This window comes from Malus sylvestris, chromosome 9, assembly GCF_916048215.2.
Source record: "Malus sylvestris chromosome 9, drMalSylv7.2, whole genome shotgun sequence".
NCBI lineage: Eukaryota > Viridiplantae > Streptophyta > Magnoliopsida > Rosales > Rosaceae > Malus > Malus sylvestris.
In genome coordinates, this window is record NC_062268.1 from 12,832,273 (window position 1) to 12,849,186 (window position 16,914).

At 36.8% G+C, this 16,914-nt stretch overlaps 1 protein-coding gene across 1 annotated transcript; it reads left to right on the forward strand.

Annotated features, from left to right (window-relative positions):
* The first annotated feature begins 10,821 nt into the window (after nt 1–10,821).
* On the forward strand, nt 10,822–16,908 carry LOC126583982 (mannosyl-oligosaccharide 1,2-alpha-mannosidase MNS1-like). The gene is made up of 14 exons (XM_050248545.1): nt 10,822–11,294; nt 11,953–12,000; nt 12,356–12,538; nt 13,038–13,150; nt 13,731–13,796; nt 13,925–14,096; nt 14,296–14,385; nt 14,575–14,699; nt 14,817–14,882; nt 15,231–15,339; nt 15,437–15,535; nt 15,754–15,834; nt 15,916–16,086; nt 16,332–16,908. The coding sequence occupies exons 1-14, from the start codon at nt 11,139–11,141 to the stop codon at nt 16,572–16,574; spliced, it is 1,722 nt and encodes a 573-aa protein (XP_050104502.1). The 5' UTR covers nt 10,822–11,138; the 3' UTR covers nt 16,575–16,908.
* The last annotated feature ends 6 nt before the right edge of the window (nt 16,909–16,914 follow it).

The following is a 16,914-nucleotide window of genomic DNA, read 5'->3' on the forward strand; positions in this document are numbered from 1 at the left end:
TCCTCTTTTGTCCATGCCCCTTTGTTGGTGTGAGCGTTCTCAGAAAAATGTCACCCCCCCCCCCACACACCACCCCAATCTATTTATTATGAATGATATTATCTACACTAAAATGGTGGGAGAGTGGGTTAAATCTCACAATGTGCTAGCAATAATGTGGTTCAAATTTGCATTTGTTGAGAATCAATCATAAACCTCTCACTTACAAGTAAAAATGAATAATATCATACCGTAATATTGAGTGGCCAACAAAGAGAGAAGGATTTGACCAAGATGGTTTGATTAAAACGTCGTTGTTGGGCCCAGCAAATGGGCTGGCTATTAGGCCCAATTTGGCTAGCTTGACACTCTTTTGGCTATATTTTGAATTGGTGAGCCTCATTAATTTTTAGTCGGGTCTTTGGTTGGGGTTGAGTTTTGTTGAAATTAAGTCATTTTCTAGCTCTATGGCCCTTTAGCCCTTTTCATGGCTTAAGAGCATCTTTAGAGCAACTCCACCCATGGAGCCCTCCCCCCTGGCAATCCACTATTCAATCCACCCTATTGAACAGTAACTGCCTTAAATGAATAGTAATTACCATTAATGAACAGTAATTGACATTTACATCTCCACCCTTGGAACCCTCCCCCTGGCAATAAGCAATAAAAATAATAGTTTTTTATGTTTGTTTAAATAATAAAAAATTACAAAAGCTATCTCTCTCTCTCTCTCTGACACAAAAAAAATAAAAAATTACAAAACCCTCGGGCCACAGGCCCGTCGACTCCCCACCCCCCCTTCGCTCGACCTCCCACCCTCACTCGGGCCCTTCCCCGCTGGATTTGCTCCCACCGGCCCGAGGGCCCTTTCTCCTCGCCTGACGCCCGAGCAACCAGCAAGGCTGGAGTTGCTCTTAACAATCTATTTCTTTTAGGGGAGTGTAGTCAGATTATGATTTGATAGTATTTTAATAGACATTAAAATCAAAGTGTAGTCAATTAGGAGTTTGAATGTGGATTTTAAATGATTTTAAAATCATAGGGTAGTCAAATTAGGATTTTTGAGGATTTAAAGAATATATCCAAATTCATGGGTAGTCAATTAAAAGTTTAAAAAGTCCATACAAATCTAGGTGTAGTAGAAATGTCAAAGATTTGCTAGGATTTTTGTGAATGAAGGATTTTGATGGATTTGAGGGTGGGTGATATAAATACCAAATGCTATCAACAATCCAACCCTCCCCCCTCAGATTTCTTTTCACACCAAACCATGGAAGATGAACAGTCTTACCATGAGTTCAGAGCATTTCCCAGTAGACTCCCGCGTTTTGCATGTTTTTTGTATTTTTCTGAATTCATGCTCTTGGTTTGTTCATCTAGGAAGATGAGTAACAATCGGACCATAATTTGTTTGAATTGGGATTATAGTTGTTTGTTGTTTAGCTTTCGTGTTTTTTCTGAACTGGGATATTTTCATTTGCACTTGTGATTTTCTGAGTTGGGCATTTCCCATTTGCACTTTTCTTTTTCCACGAATAATTGGTGTCCATGTTTTTGAGTTCAAATGGATTTTTTTTTTTTTTTTTGGCCGTGGTTAAAATGTTTTTATTCCAGGATTTTGCTGCCCATATATGTTCCTATTCAATTTCGATTGCCATTTGGTACTCCTTCACATATATTATTATTCATGATTGGATATGTTGTTCTTGAACTTGAAATCATCATTCTTTATGGATATGATGTTCTGAAGCAGAAGCTATCCTTTACAATTATTCAAACTTTTGGATCAATATTCTCAATGACCCATTCTATTTACATATTTGATTGGTTTGTATTTCTATATCAATAGATATATGTTTATGTTCCTTTTCAGATTGTGAATTAGGAAAGAAATTTATTTTATGTTGTAGGAGTCAACTAAAATATTAAGAAATCCATGAAAGAAATCTATACAAATCCATAAAAATCTATAATAGAAATCCATATAAATCTGTCAAAAACCACATGGAATTGTGAATCTATTAAAATGACACACCCCGACTCGGAATGCCCACTTGGACTCCGAATCGAGCTGTGCTGATTGACACCTGGAATGTGACTAAGCCATATAGTGTAGTGTAGTGGAAAATGTGAATAAATTTAAACTTAAAAGTGCCTAAATATAAGAGTGCGTTGTGAGTGGGAATGAACTCATTTCATACGTGATGTCAAAGTATACGTAAAGTACAGTAGAGTGGATTGAGAATCATATCATCGAAGGTAATCTCCAATACCAAGATTTGCCACGAATCCTCATCAATAAGAAAGCTCAACTATTAAAACCTGGAGGGGCGAAAAACGAGGGTGAATGGGCCTGAAAATAAAGTTTTATAAAAAAACTTTTTGAAAACATTATAACCCCTCGTCGTAAAACAAGTATAGTTTACAAAATATACTTACTACATATAGTATAAAAATACTTATCGTAGCCTGTAAAATCTCAACAGTAATATAAGTAAAATCAGGTGTTCAATCAATCTATACTAGCACACAAGTCGGAGTCGTCTAATATGACATGCACGACTGAACTGATGCTCATCAATCTATGCTAGCACACGAGTCGGAGTCGCCTAATGTGACATATACGACAGGACTGCGTGTAATCATAATATACGCTCTAATGCTACAATCAAGTGAAGACTGGCATTATCCGCGGTCACCTACGAGTCGGAGTTGCCTAATGCAACCTGGCCTTGGCCTTGGGCGAGCACTAACACCTAGATGCAGCAATGATGAGCAGACTACATAAATGTAAGCATGCCATAACAATTCAATAATTCTAATCAACATAATAACCTTACCTGCGTATTCCGTAAGATTAGCATATTTCATAAATTTCGTCATTTCGCTAATTCTTATAAACTTTAGTTTAGTCCAAGCTTACGTAAGAAATTCTTTTTCAAATACATCATGGAAACTATCAATCATATACACACACACATTTCAAATACATCATGGAAACTATCAATCACACACACACTAAAAAAAGGAAAAGACACACTCACTTGAAGTCCGTGCTATAACTTCCTAGCATGAATATTGAGGCATCACAAACGATCGTCACCTTGAACAAATATCAAATCACATCTCAAAATTCTTATCGATAGAAAATGTAACTTACATAAAACACATCCCCAAGGACGTTTTAGAATGATTTGTAACTCATTAACCAAAAGCCAACCGTCGGTCAAAAGTCGACGGTAGGGTCTACAACCCTACGTAATTCGATCCGGAAGATCCGCACCTTGGATTTCCGATCTGTAACTTCTAAGATCCACATTATGCTTCTAAAACAACATACTAAAATCTTACCACAATCCGACGGTCGGATCTCCGCCAATCACAATTCAAGTGGCGGTCAACGTTTTATTTTACGAACTTACAAATCCAATTCGGGAAGATCTGTATGATGGATTCCCGATCCGTCAGTTCCTAATATTCACAAATAGTACGTATTATCACGTATTAAATTTTGGTACCGATCCAACGGTTGGATCGTCAATTACTATAATGTTCAAGTGGCGGACCGATCCATCAGTTCCTAATATTCACAAATATTACGTATTATCACATATTAAAGTTTGGTACCGATCCAACGGTTGGATCGTCGATTACTATAATTTTCAAGTGGCAGACTGATGCGGAAATTATCTTAACACATAAATTAAACCCTCTTGTTGTCAATTGTAGTAAATAATGTAAGTAGGGATCGTTCTAAGCCGGAGATTAGGAGGGATTGCTAAAACACTTGAAACTGACTTAAAAATGTAAAATTAAGTTTAAAACACCAAACTAGACTCAAAAGATACAATACAAATTAAAAAGACTCAAAACTAGTTTAAGAGACTCAAAACTGCTTAAAACAATGAATTAGACTCTAAACTGACTCTAGGGATGGTTTTGGACGAAATTAGGTTCTAACTTGACTCAAGACACTTAAAAACATAAATCAAAACAAATTTTGACTAATAAAACACTTTAAAGTAAAGGGGGATTTGATTTTGACGAATTTGAAAACAAAACAAATAGATTGTAAACTAAAACAGATTTTGGACGAATTTGGGTAAACTATGGATGATGGGCTAGCTAGAAGGTTCTTCTCCACACATGACATACTTGCACATAATCCAATTTTCAGTTGTCATTTCGATCAATCATGAAACTCAACACCTCAGGTTAATTAAGTCCGCTTAAATTAACCTTCAAGTTCTCCTTAAGTTATTGAATTGGATGGGAAAACGCATACAACAATTCAAGCATTCTTCAAAAGTTTTTTACGTGAATAGCACAATAAAGATACAATCAAATATCATTAAGCATTATGAAAACTATAAGTATTGACGAGGCATTCGTTACTATGATGAGCATGAAACTCCTGCCAAGAATTCATTTAACGCGATCGTTTATAAGCGACCTCCACTACTTGTGAATATAAGTTTGTAACTATTAGGTGAAACTCCCTTATACTCCAGCATCATATTCATGCATGCAAACTAAGTGTGCACTCTTGTTGGAAATGTGCCCTAAAACCAATCATATGATGATACTTTACGGACATTTCACATGTTAAACTAATCTAGTTTAATATCAAGGGCAAAGATTATTGTTTTAAGCCGTCTCATATAAATGTTATATGCTTAAACGATAAGTCCAAGGAATATGTAATTAGGAGAATGTAATTTAAACAAGTTAGATTAATGAGACCATTCTCTTTCGTATACATATCCTAAACATTCCTGATCATAGGATTGCCAATTGGGCATTGACAGTCCGTTAAGATCAGTACATGCTATGTCTTCTCTTAGGGAGAGTGACTAGTCTCGAGTCATTGGTGTGATTGACACCAAGACAAGCATGTAGGTGCTCAATAATGAATGAGTCCACTGAACACGATCAACGAAGAGTTCTCATACTCATGTCACATGAGAACTCATGGTTGGGATAATGCAAAGTAGTCATTTGACCTGAGGCATCATAGTTGTCTTGCGGTTAGGTCCTTGATCTTTGACTATGTCAAAGTCACCCCGTCCGAGGGTGTTCACGGCATAGTTGGGGTTAAGCCACTTAGCCATGGAGGCAAGTGAATGCACAATAAGGGATCTCTAACCTTCAAACCGTTTGAGGGAGAATACTCAATGATATGATTAAGGTAATCATATAAGTAAATGATTGAGGAAGTCGTTCCAAATCACATTCAAGGTAATCATATAAGTAAATGAATCACATTTGATAGTAGACATGAATAAACTATCAAACCAAACAATGTGGTCAAGAGTATTGTATTAGAGAAAGACCGTATTGCATTGTAATCCTAAACTGAATAGGTTCTCCACCTCTTCTGATTAGCTTGAGTAACCATGACATACTGCTAGGTGTCACTCATGATTTGTGGAAGCCCTAAACGTGTATAATCACTAAAGGGAGAATTGAAAGTAAGTTTCAATTCACAATCGATTTGAAAGAGTTCTAATCGCCCACTGCCTCGCTAAAAGGAACCTAATGGATCGTACACCGTGTAAGGTAGAGATTGAAGAAACAATGGAGATGAGTAAGGACAATTAAATGGTTTAATTATTTACGGCAAGAATTAATTAATATGTTAATTAATCAAACGAATAAAGTTCGTTAAAAGACCACGTGTTAGTTTTGGGCCTCAAGGCCCAATGGGCTTCGAACGTCAAGCCCATTGACTTAAGTTGTATGACAACTTAATGACAAATAATTCACAAAGGCCTAAAAAGCCCAATGAAACCCTATGGCCGGCCATATTGATAAAGGAGTGGGTTTTGGACTTAATTACAAGTTTGTCACTCCAATGAATGTAGGTATAAATATGACTTTATAGCCAAAATTCATTAAGGGTTTCTTTTGGAGAAAAGATGAGAACACAAGCTCTCTTTTCTCTCTAAGAGGCCGGCCACCCTAGAGGAATTTAGCTAGCAATCTCACTTCCTCTAGGTCACTCATTTCTTCATCAATCTTTCCTTGGTGTGGAGACTTAGAGGTTCTCAATTTTGAGAACTTGGAGAATCTTTTCTACCATCATCCTCCTAGAAATTGATGGATCTTAGAAGCAAGGAATGAAGGCCCTATCTCTTGGGTGATTATCCTTTACTTATGCAAAGAGGAATCAACAAAGGTATAAATTTCTCAACTCACTTTGTTTTGAGTTGTGTCTTGGTTCACCCATCTACTAGGCTTTGAATTTCATGGGTATTGTTTTGTTTTTGAGTGCATACAAGCATGATTCCGCCTTTAATTTTTTAATTGCATGTTATAGATATTGCTCAAATGAACATGTTTTTCACAAAATTTCCTTCAACTCTTAATAAACATACACGAATAAGTTATCAATCAAGCAGTTAAACAAATTGAAGTCACAACTTATGAAATCACAATTGAAGGTAATCAAATCATATTGCAAGCATGAACATGGTTTCGAATTCCCCCCTAGCTAAGGGGGGTTTAGCTCCTCATACTCACAAAGCAAAGATAAACAAATTTAGACATTGAAAACAAGAATGAAAACACCTAAAAACGCTCCAACAATCCAACTTGAATGACAAGCACGTCCAATAGTCCTCATTTTTCTCTTTGTTGCGGCACAAGGTGTGGTTTTATGGATGAGTGATAAATTATGGTGGTGGATGGATATAGGTGAGTTATGGTGAAGGGTGGATGGGTGGATTGTGTTCTCTCCCAAGGAATGAAAATGTAAGTGTATGGAGTTGTGAGATGTGAATGTAGTGTATTTGGATGGATTTTTTCCTCTTGTGAAGTGTGGATGTATTTATAGGCTAGGGAGAGGACCACCATCTAATTAAGGTGGTAGTGGTGTATGTTGTGGTAATGAGTGGATGTAATGGGTGTAGTGGGTGAGTGTTTGGTAATGAGTGGATGTAATGGGTGTAGTGGATGGATGTTTGGTAATGAGTGGATGTAATGGGTGTAATGGGTGAGTGTTTGGAGTTGTAGGTTAACACACTTGCACACACACATGCTGATTTCTAGCCTTCAAATCTTAAAAAACGTCCATCCTCATGTCTCCATGCTTCCACTATCCAATCTTGGCTAAAAAATGCTCTAAAATGCTCCAAAATGCACTTTCTTGCCAACTTTGTTATTATGACCAACAAACACACGAAAATAGCTTAAAATACATAATTAACTAAGAAATAACAACACAAATGCACAAGAACAAGCTAATTAAGTCGCATAAATATGCTCCTATCACGGACCTTAGCGAAATTATACCAAAACAATGGAATTTCGTTAATTGGATGTCAAATATGGAATTGGGGCATCCAAATTAGACTACAAAGGTCAGGTGGGGTCTCAGCCCACGCTTCGTCTTCCAAACTCGCCAGAAAAATAAACTATTTCCAAAAATTACCAAATTTCACAAAAATGAAGATCTCATTGAGTAGAGCAAGTTTTATACATGTGGCCAAGTCCAATTTGGCCGGGAAAAGCTCCAATTTCACTTAAACCCGTCGGAAACCCTGTAATGGGTGAGCTTCGATTCTCTTTCCTCGGTGTTTCGACACCCCTACAACTGGTTGGGTCTTGTTCCTGGGTACAAGGGGAGTTGATTAAGGGTGGTGGTGGTTGGTGAAACTTGCCGGAACGGTGGAATCGCCGTCGAGCACCTCCGGGTTCTCAGGTGAAGTTCTTCGCGATTTTGGACCTAAAACCCTTCAATCTTGGGCGGAAAAGGTAGAGGGGAGGTTGTGGAGGAGATTGCAGGTGTTGGATGGTGGTGGTTCGAAGAAAAAAATGGTGGAAATCGCCGGAATTAGAATCGGGTCAAAACTGGTTGGGTACGTGGATGGGACGACAGGAAAATGGGGGGTCATTTCTCCTGATTGGTTGTCTCTCCCAATTTTTGATTGGTCACTTCTCCTTTATCTGATTGGCTTCTTTCCCACAAGGTGGGAGTTTAATTAATTTCTAATCTAAAATTTAATAAGACGACTTTAAATGTCTGTAACTATATTGTTAAAACCTAGATTCGCAAACAACTTTCGCTTATGCGCTTGTAGTGATGAGTACTACGAGGATACGCTAGAAGAATAAGTCCTACGTCTCTCTAACCGATGGTCAATGAAAGTCAAAATCTTTACCTCTAGGAGCATTTTTGTAAAATCACTATTTGGAGGGGTTGTCACATAAAATCCTTTCAAATCTCTCACATAAAATCCCGTGAAATCCAAACTGACTACACCCCCCTTACTTTATCGAAAAATGTATATATATAAGTTTATGATTGCTAGTTAAATGACTATCTTAAACTTGTGGAAAAAAAAAATAACTAGCTAAATTGAGTAAGGAGAAGAAAGAGACAGTTAAATTATTGCAAAACATTAAAACTATAAAATTGCATTGTTTGTGGGCTGAGTTTAAATTTTGAGATTTGTTTAGTGAATAGATACAAATCTCAAAACTTAAACTCATGTAATGATATTAAGTAGAGTGGTGAACACTACCACCACTTGAGGACGATGAGCAAAAATACACTTGCTTCAGGAGAAGAAAAAAAAATTGGGTTATTAAGTTTACGAAAACGTAATATTGAAACATGCTAGTATTGTTAGACTAGCCAAATTAACATTTGGGTCATTTGGCTAGCTTCAATAACAAAAATTTAGTTAGTATTACTAGAGATGCTCTAAACCTGTTTGAAAAGTGCTTTTTTTATAGCACTAAAAGCGTTTTTTAATATGTTTGGCTGAGAAAGTTGGCAGTGATTCTTTGCTCAAAAAACATTTAAGTGTTTTCTAAACAAAGCACCTATGTGCTTGTATCATGAAACACTTCAAGTACCTTTTTCAAGAAGTTCTTTCACCTTTATAAAATAGTTAATGTGCTTTTAATAGAAGTGTTGATGCTGAAAATGCTTTTGAAGCATAATTTTTGTTTTTTTAAAGTATTTTCAAATGAGTACGGCAAAATTTTCATTAAAAATTTAAGTGGCTCGTGGAATAAACTCACATTGTGCAATACTTGGTATACATGTTGAAACATAAATCACCTAATTGAAACACAAATCACCTAATTAAGCGTTCAAATTTGTAGTCTAACAAGTTACTCAGGACTACGGTCTGGTGATATTTCTTTTCACTTGGAAGTGAGAGGTCTTAGGTTCGAATCTCATGGATGATGAATTCGATACCAAATTAGACCACATATTGTGTGGTTTAGCCAAACTCCCCCTCCTCTTAGTGTCGAGGGAGAACACTGGAATATTTGGCAGGGATTCATCTCGATTCCGATCTCGACTTAAAACTCCATTAAAAATGGTAATTTAAGCACAAAAATGATGCTAAAATGAAAAGGAACAAGATTCTACCACTGTGAGTAACAATCGTGGTCGGGATTGGCCGGGATTGGCCACGGAGCTCGCAAGATTCTGGAAAAATGAAACAGAAAGCATGCACAGCAAAAAGAACAAAATTTAACCATTAAGGGCACGTTTGTTTGGCTTCTTTAAATCTCACTGGAATGAACTGCCTTAGATAGGAGTCCCAGTCACCAAATCTTGCCTTCTCCTTCGTACATGAGCTGCAACCCCTTCTCCAGTCATCAAATTAGAAACAGCTCTCGCCGATCTTCGTCCCGCAAACCCAACCCCCACTTTGCTTCAACGATGAACTTGTCCAGTTAAGCTTCCAATAAGCTTAATCCACCATGAACAACACTTCAATTCAAAGATTAAAGCTTATAAATCCGAATTACACAAAATATCAAAATCTGCGGTAAAACCAGAAGTCAATTACCTTGCAGTGCTCTTGTCCAGAAATTTGTAGGAAAAAACGAAATCAAATTTGGAGTTGTAAAACATAAATTATAGTACAAATTTGATTTGTGATTTCGAATTTGCAGTGCTCTCTCTGCTTTGAGGAACAAGAAGAAAGACCTGCTGGTGTTTCGATCCAAATTAGGTGCAAAATCCGTAACTTCCTCCTTTGAGGAAGAAAACAGGGAGAAATGGGGGAGAAAAAGAGAGCGGGGAGGGAGACGGTCGGTCGGAGAAAAAAAGGAAGACAATGAGGGAGAGGGGACTGAGAGAGTGGGAAGGAAGAAAAAAAAAATAGTAGAAGTTTCGAGAGATAGGAAGAGATTTCCAAAAGGAAAGGATAAATTAATAATATACTATTAATTTATACAAAGTAAATAATATGATAGTAATTATAAATTTAAAAAATACTAATATTTTATTACCTATTGCAATGGCTATTCGGTGTAGGGGTGAAAATGCAAAATGCAGTTACTGTTCATTAAAGACAGTTACTGTTCACTAGGTGAATTAAATAGTGAATAGTCCTACGGGGCCTTTGCAACAGTAGAGTTGCTCTTAAGTGATTCTTGAAAGAAACACCTATTATTTCTTTCTTGTATGAAGCACGTTAAGTGTTTTTCTAGATTTAACTTATATTATTACTAAGGATTTGTTTGATAAATTTTTTTATTTTTATAAAAACTCTTTCAATTATTTAAAAGCACTTCTTAAACGAGCTTTAAAACTCATAACGTGTATGCCAATTGACATTCAATATCGATAAATCGCATCATATTCATCAATTCATATAATAATAATTTTATCAATCAATCAAACTCTAATAAAAACTTTTTTGTGTATGTAAATGTTGGTTTTGTCAATATTTTTCTATATAAACTACAATATACTTTAATTAATAAAAAAAATTTAATCAAAGACTTGAATCAATTGTGTTGACCAAGACATACCTACAAAATTCTTTGCCCTTTTTACGGACAAACCATTCATTTTTAATTTTCTTAAAAACCGACAACAAAGTTCTTTTCTTCGTCTTTCAGTCTCCACCTTCCCACAATATTATCTTTCTCTCTCTGAAATTTCAAAGTCCTCGCCCGTTTCTTCGCCGGTACCGAAACGCGCATCCCATTTGACGGGAGATCGCATCGCAGCTCGAAACGTCTGTAATTGCACTCACTCCCGTTTTCATTTCCGGCGTTTCGATCCTGCAAAACAATTTGAACGCCGTTTCGTTGGTTCCAGATCGAAGAAAGACGTTTTCTTTGTCTCGCTGCGACCTCCATGCTGTGTCTCTGAATCGGAGGGTCAGTGTTTGTTTGCTGCCATGGCCAGGGTCAGATCTTCGTCGTCGAGCAGATTGAGGTACTGCAACCCGGCGTATTATTTGAAGCGGCCGCAACGCCTGGCTTTGCTCTTGATAGCATTCGTTTGCGTCACTCTGGTTGTCTGGGACCGCCAGACTCTCCTCAAAGAGCACGAGGTTCGTCTCCCTCTCGGTTATTTTACTTTCTTTGATTTGGGTTTTTGAGTGTTGTATGCTCTGTTTGGTTGCTGAGAAAGTCTGGGAGAATGGGGGTGTAAATTTGAAGTATGGATTAGCGGTTTCCATTTAGGGTCCTTACATGTGGCTGAAAAAAAGGTTTGATCGCGTTAGAGGGGAATTTGAAGTTCAGTAACTGCTATTGACAAAATGTTTAATGTGTTTGTTTGCCTTCAATGTCCTGTTTGTTTCGAAAGGATTTTGAATTTCGGACGAAGTGTTAAATTCTATGAAAAAATGTTTAATGTGTTTGTTTACCTTCAATGTCCTGTTTGTTTCGAAAAGATTTTGAATTTCGGACAAAGTGTTAAATTATGCATGTGGAAAACGTTGGTTTGATTGTTATGAGAGGAGGAGCATCTGGTCTAATGGAATATATCATAAAATGTTATGGATGGCAGAAGCCTTTTATATTTAAAGGACAATCCCGGCCCGGGTTATACGGAAGTGGAAAAGTGATGTATAAATTATGTTACGTTCAGGAGTAACTAGGTTCCCCAGATGCAAGAGTTTCACTTCTTGCATTAGAAATTGAACCAAGTTTCACTTTTTATTTTTTTTATTTTCCGCATCTAATGATGTTATGTATGAATTGCAGGAAGAAGTGGCCAAGTTAAATGAACAACTGAACCATTTGAAAAGTTTGGTAAGCGTCTTATGCCTTGGTTTGTGTTCAATCTTGAGTTTCTTAATTGGCCTTCAGTCACTATCTTTTCATTCATTTATTTGGGGTGGGGCGGTACTGTTGCTGCCATAGCTATCAATCCCAAAAGTTTTCAATTATAACACTTTGATTAATAGAGCTTTAAGCTCTTCTTATTCCGCCTCAACTGTTCTTTGAAATTGTACAAGTTATGTTCTCTATGGTTGTTTGCAATCTGATTTGATTTATATTTGCTCCTGGTTATTAACACTTGTGTCTCAGAATACCCTAAAGCAATATTTTAATCCATTTTAAAAGGTAGATATGTGTCATGTGTCATTGTATATTGTACACTCAGGTTGAAGACTCACAAAATGTGCAAGGTGATGCCGCTAAAAAGAATACGTTGAAGGACAGGGATGGTGAGAAAGAGGTTGGCCTGGACCCAATTGACATTCAAAGAAGAGAAAAAGTCAAAGAAGCTATGATTCACGCGTGGAGTTCATATGAGAAGTATGCATGGGGCCAAGATGAACTTCAGGTATAACGATCCCTTCTGTTTACCATTATCTATTTCATTTTTAATGTTATATCTACACTGTTTAAGTTTTACTTTAAAGACGTAGCAGTTCACACTGTATTATGGCCTTTTTCTACCCACGTGTTCCTTTTGTGCTTTGTGATGAATTCAATTTACAAGGTTTTAGTATTCTTTTGGTGTATCTTTCGTTGATCATTGGTATAGCTTGCTGAAGTTGTGACTTTGTCAAGGTTTTCAAGCTTTTGTCTAACTTTGAGATCTCCATCTGACATTTTGCTCAATAAAATTAGTGTAGGTGTTCATGTCTCTATTCTGATAAACTACATTTCTGTGTCTGTGCTCACTAAAGAATCTAGGAGCATTAAAGTTGTCTGGGTTCAGTGACAGTTCTATTTGTAACAACCACAAATTTGATAGTATGGTTTGAGTTTCCTTGTTATTGGTGATGTTATTATTTTTGTACAAATTTCTAACACCAAAGCTGTTTTGCATGTACCAGCCACAATCAAAGAATGGTGTCAATAGCTTTGGTGGTCTTGGAGCAACACTAGTAGACTCTCTTGATACGTTGTATATAATGGGGCTTCATGAGCAGTTCCAAAAAGCTAGAGAGTGAGTTGAAGTTTCGATTTTCATATTCTTTGGTAGCATACTCAGTGGACCAAATTAATCTTTGGCTACTTGGCCCTATGTAGGAGCATATATATGTTAACTATCAAGTCCTATGTAGGGCCTTTGTTCTATGTATGTCATTTTAGCTTCTTGTCCTTTTGCTCCTTCAACGTGAACCAATTAATCTTTGCAACAGTGCTTTGACAGATTTTCATTGCACTGTGTAAACTATCTTAGATGACCTTTTCTTTTGTTTATGCTTGCTTGTATATTGCAAAAGAAAAGGGAAAATATTCCTCATTTCGTACGATCCCTCATATTTACTTATCTCTATTATTTGTTATTCTCCTCCTCTTTTACTCTGTTGTATTCTTGTATCTTGATGTCCTCAACCCTAGAGCGCACTAAAGTATTGTGTATTCTTGTTTATCCCTCTTACTATGACTTTCATTATTCATTTATTTTCCCATTTTCTTGCCTTGACATCTTTGTTTTTTCTTTTTGCCCAAACCTCATTCTACAACGTTACCTGTTACATCTTGGTAATAAATGTTTATAATTTATATGTTATTCTTGGCAGGTGGGTTGCAACCTCATTGGATTTTGACAAGGATTATGAGGCTAGTGTTTTTGAGACAACCATAAGGTTGCATTATAAGGTTTAATATATGGTTGATTTTAATTATTTTCCCCACCTGGGCTTGCACTTTATTTTCCTCCTCTGACAGCAGATTTTCTGATGTATCGTGTCTATTGTTTTTCTGAAATTACCAGAGTTGTAGGTGGACTTCTCAGTGCATATGATCTCTCAGAAGATAAACTTTTCCTTGATAAGGCTAGAGAGATTGCAGACAGATTGCTGCCTGCATGGGATACACCTAGTGGGATCCCTTACAACATTATCAACTTGGCACATGGAAAGCCGCACAATCCTTCATGGACCGGAGTAAGTGGTGAAAAAGAGCTACCATTTTCAGATGGTCTTTTGTTATGATATAACATTAACCTAAGTTGAGTTTATTCACTAATAGTGTTGCATGCATAGATCCCTTTCATGATTTATCTGAAACATTTGAATATTTACAAGTAGTGTTTTAAAATTTCATTTGATAAATTTTTGATATTTTAGTTCATCATGTCTTTAGGGTGAAAGTATCTTGGCAGATTCTGGCACAGAGCAGGTGGAGTTTATTGCTCTTTCTCAGAGGACAGGAGATCCAAAGTACCAGCAGAAGGTATATATACTATCTTATTTACTAGGTTTTTTTTTTCTTTCCTTGGTCAAATAGCACATTGCAGCACATTAACGCAGCCCATGAAGTTAGCCATAGGATGAATTGTTGCGCATATTAACATGTATACAAGAGATAGATCAGTGACTGTCATTTCATTGGTGTGAAAAACTAATTGCTTGTGATTCCTAGGCTGAGAATGTTATAGTGGCGCTTAACAAAACTTTCCCTGATGATGGGTTGCTTCCTATTTATATTGATCCCGAAAGAGGAAGATCAGGATATTCCACTATAACCTTCGGTGCAATGGGTGACAGGTAAGCATTAATTTTTAGTATGAATTATGTAATTTTCAAGATTCAGGTTTCATTAGGTAAACTTGTTGTGAGTGGCTTAAAACAATGTTGGGATTAACTTTAGGCAATTGTTTGCAGCTTCTATGAATATTTACTCAAAGTCTGGATACTGGGGAACAAAACTTCAGCTGTAAAGCCTTATAGGTAAGAAGTTTGTCTTTGTCTTTTGATGATTATAACCACTTTTCCACAAAATGTTCCGTTTGGTTTCAAAAGCTATGGGAAGCATATCTACTTGAAAGACCCAATTTGCCATAGAGCTTAACAATAGAAATACCAAAAAGGCATCACGCGGCTTTGGCACTGGTACTATGACCTATATTCTTTAAGGGCAAAAAGTCCTGTACGGGGCTCAAAAAGTCTTGTGGTTCTTCAATTTTAATTTATATTTAAACCTTTTCTTTTCTAAAAATCTTGTTTTTGAAGTGGATATGTGGTCATGGTCTTTAAGTTTGTCTTGATGTCAAAATTCTTGTGGAATGTTGGAAGCAGAGATATGTGGGAGAAATCAATGAAAGGTCTGTTGAGCTTGATCCGGAGAACAACACCATCCTCTTTTGCATATTTATGTGAGAAGAATGGAAACACTATGACAAACAAGGTAAATTATTGATTGCAGTTGCAGTATCATTAAATGCCATGGCGATAATTACTTTGTTAAATTTTAAGTAGCATTTCCTTTGCATATACAAATGCAGATGGACGAACTAGCATGCTTTGCTCCAGGAATGCTGGCTTTAGGGTCATCTGGTTATGGTCCTGATGAATCTAAGCAATTCTTATCACTTGCAGAAGAGGTATTACTTCCGTGAAAGATTTGAGTCTCACCTTTGGAATTTTAAGGCCTATTTTGAACGCATATTCCATGTCAGTTGGACAAGCTCTATTGAGTGAGATAGTATGTGTGTGTTATTCTGCACAAAACTTTTTTCTTATTAGCAAAAAGTTACAAATAAAGCTTGTAAAATTATTTTACCCTTTGAACCTTTGACTGATTCTGCAAGCCTATTTTCAGCTTGCTTGGACATGCTATAACTTCTACCAGTCAACACCAACAAAGTTAGCTGGAGAGAATTATTTCTTTCATGATGGGCAGGTTAGTTATCCTGAGTTTCGTTTAGACTGCGAAATATAGTTAATATTTGCTCAGAGGTTGGTCTATGTTTGAAATTTCCAGGACTTGAGCGTGGGTACGTCATGGAATATATTGAGACCAGAGACAGTTGAATCACTTTTTTACCTCTGGCGTTTGACTGGCAACAAGACATACCAAGAGTGGGGCTGGAATATATTTCAGGCATTTGAAAAGAACTCCCGCATAGAGTCAGGATATGTTGGACTAAAAGACGTATGCACTTCTTAAACCCATAACTAACACTGCATCTGCATTCGAGTTCCTTCTACGTACCTTTTATTCATGGTCTCTTGGAGTGCAACTTTTTCTATTGTATTTCATTCCTTGAATCTCATGAATATGTGAACTAATCAAAGCTAATTGCTCTTCAGTATACTGAAGTTTGGAGCAGGTGAAATAAATGATGTCTTTTACTGATTTTGCGGCTTTTCATTTATGCCGGTTGTTGGTTGTTTCAGGTTAACACTGGTGACAAAGACAACATGATGCAAAGCTTCTTTCTTGCGGAGACACTCAAATATCTCTATCTTCTATTTTCGCCCTCCTCTGTCATCTCCCTAGACGAATGGGTTTTCAACACGGAAGCTCACCCAATAAAAATTATGGCCAGGCATGATGCAGACACATCTGATAAAGCAAATGGGAAGGATAGACCAAAGATTAGATTGCGCGGGAGGAAGGAAGGTCGATCACGAGATTAATAGGTTTTCTATAATCCTAGTGTAATTCTAGGGTCCAAGTAGATGAAGGGTGGATAGTAAAATACATTAGTCTGTTGAGATTCGATGTCCGCTTTTGTACAAGGAGGAAATGATTCGGCTCTACAAATTTGGCCTGGTGGTGGAAGTTGTATTCTATGGTAACATACGTATGCTCTTATGTCAGTGGTTACCTCACAGGAAAAAATGGATATTCGTAGCTCTTATTACCCATTTGGGAATATGGATCAACATTTGTAATTTGATGGAGGAATGTTTTGGTTTGAATTCCCCCCTCCATTTGATTTTTGACATTTCAATGGCACTTATTTGATTATTTCCG

Bases quoted from the DNA above. Each gene is read 5' to 3' on its own strand.
- LOC126583982 (XM_050248545.1), top strand. From the start codon at position 11,139: ATGGCCAGGGTCAGATCTTCGTCGTCGAGCAGATTGAGGTACTGCAAC. The intron at 14,883-15,230 runs GTAAGAAGTTTG...TGTTGGAAGCAG, and splicing joins TCAGCTGTAAAGCCTTATAG to AGATATGTGGGAGAAATCAA. The intron at 15,340-15,436 runs GTAAATTATTGA...ATACAAATGCAG, and splicing joins GAAACACTATGACAAACAAG to ATGGACGAACTAGCATGCTT.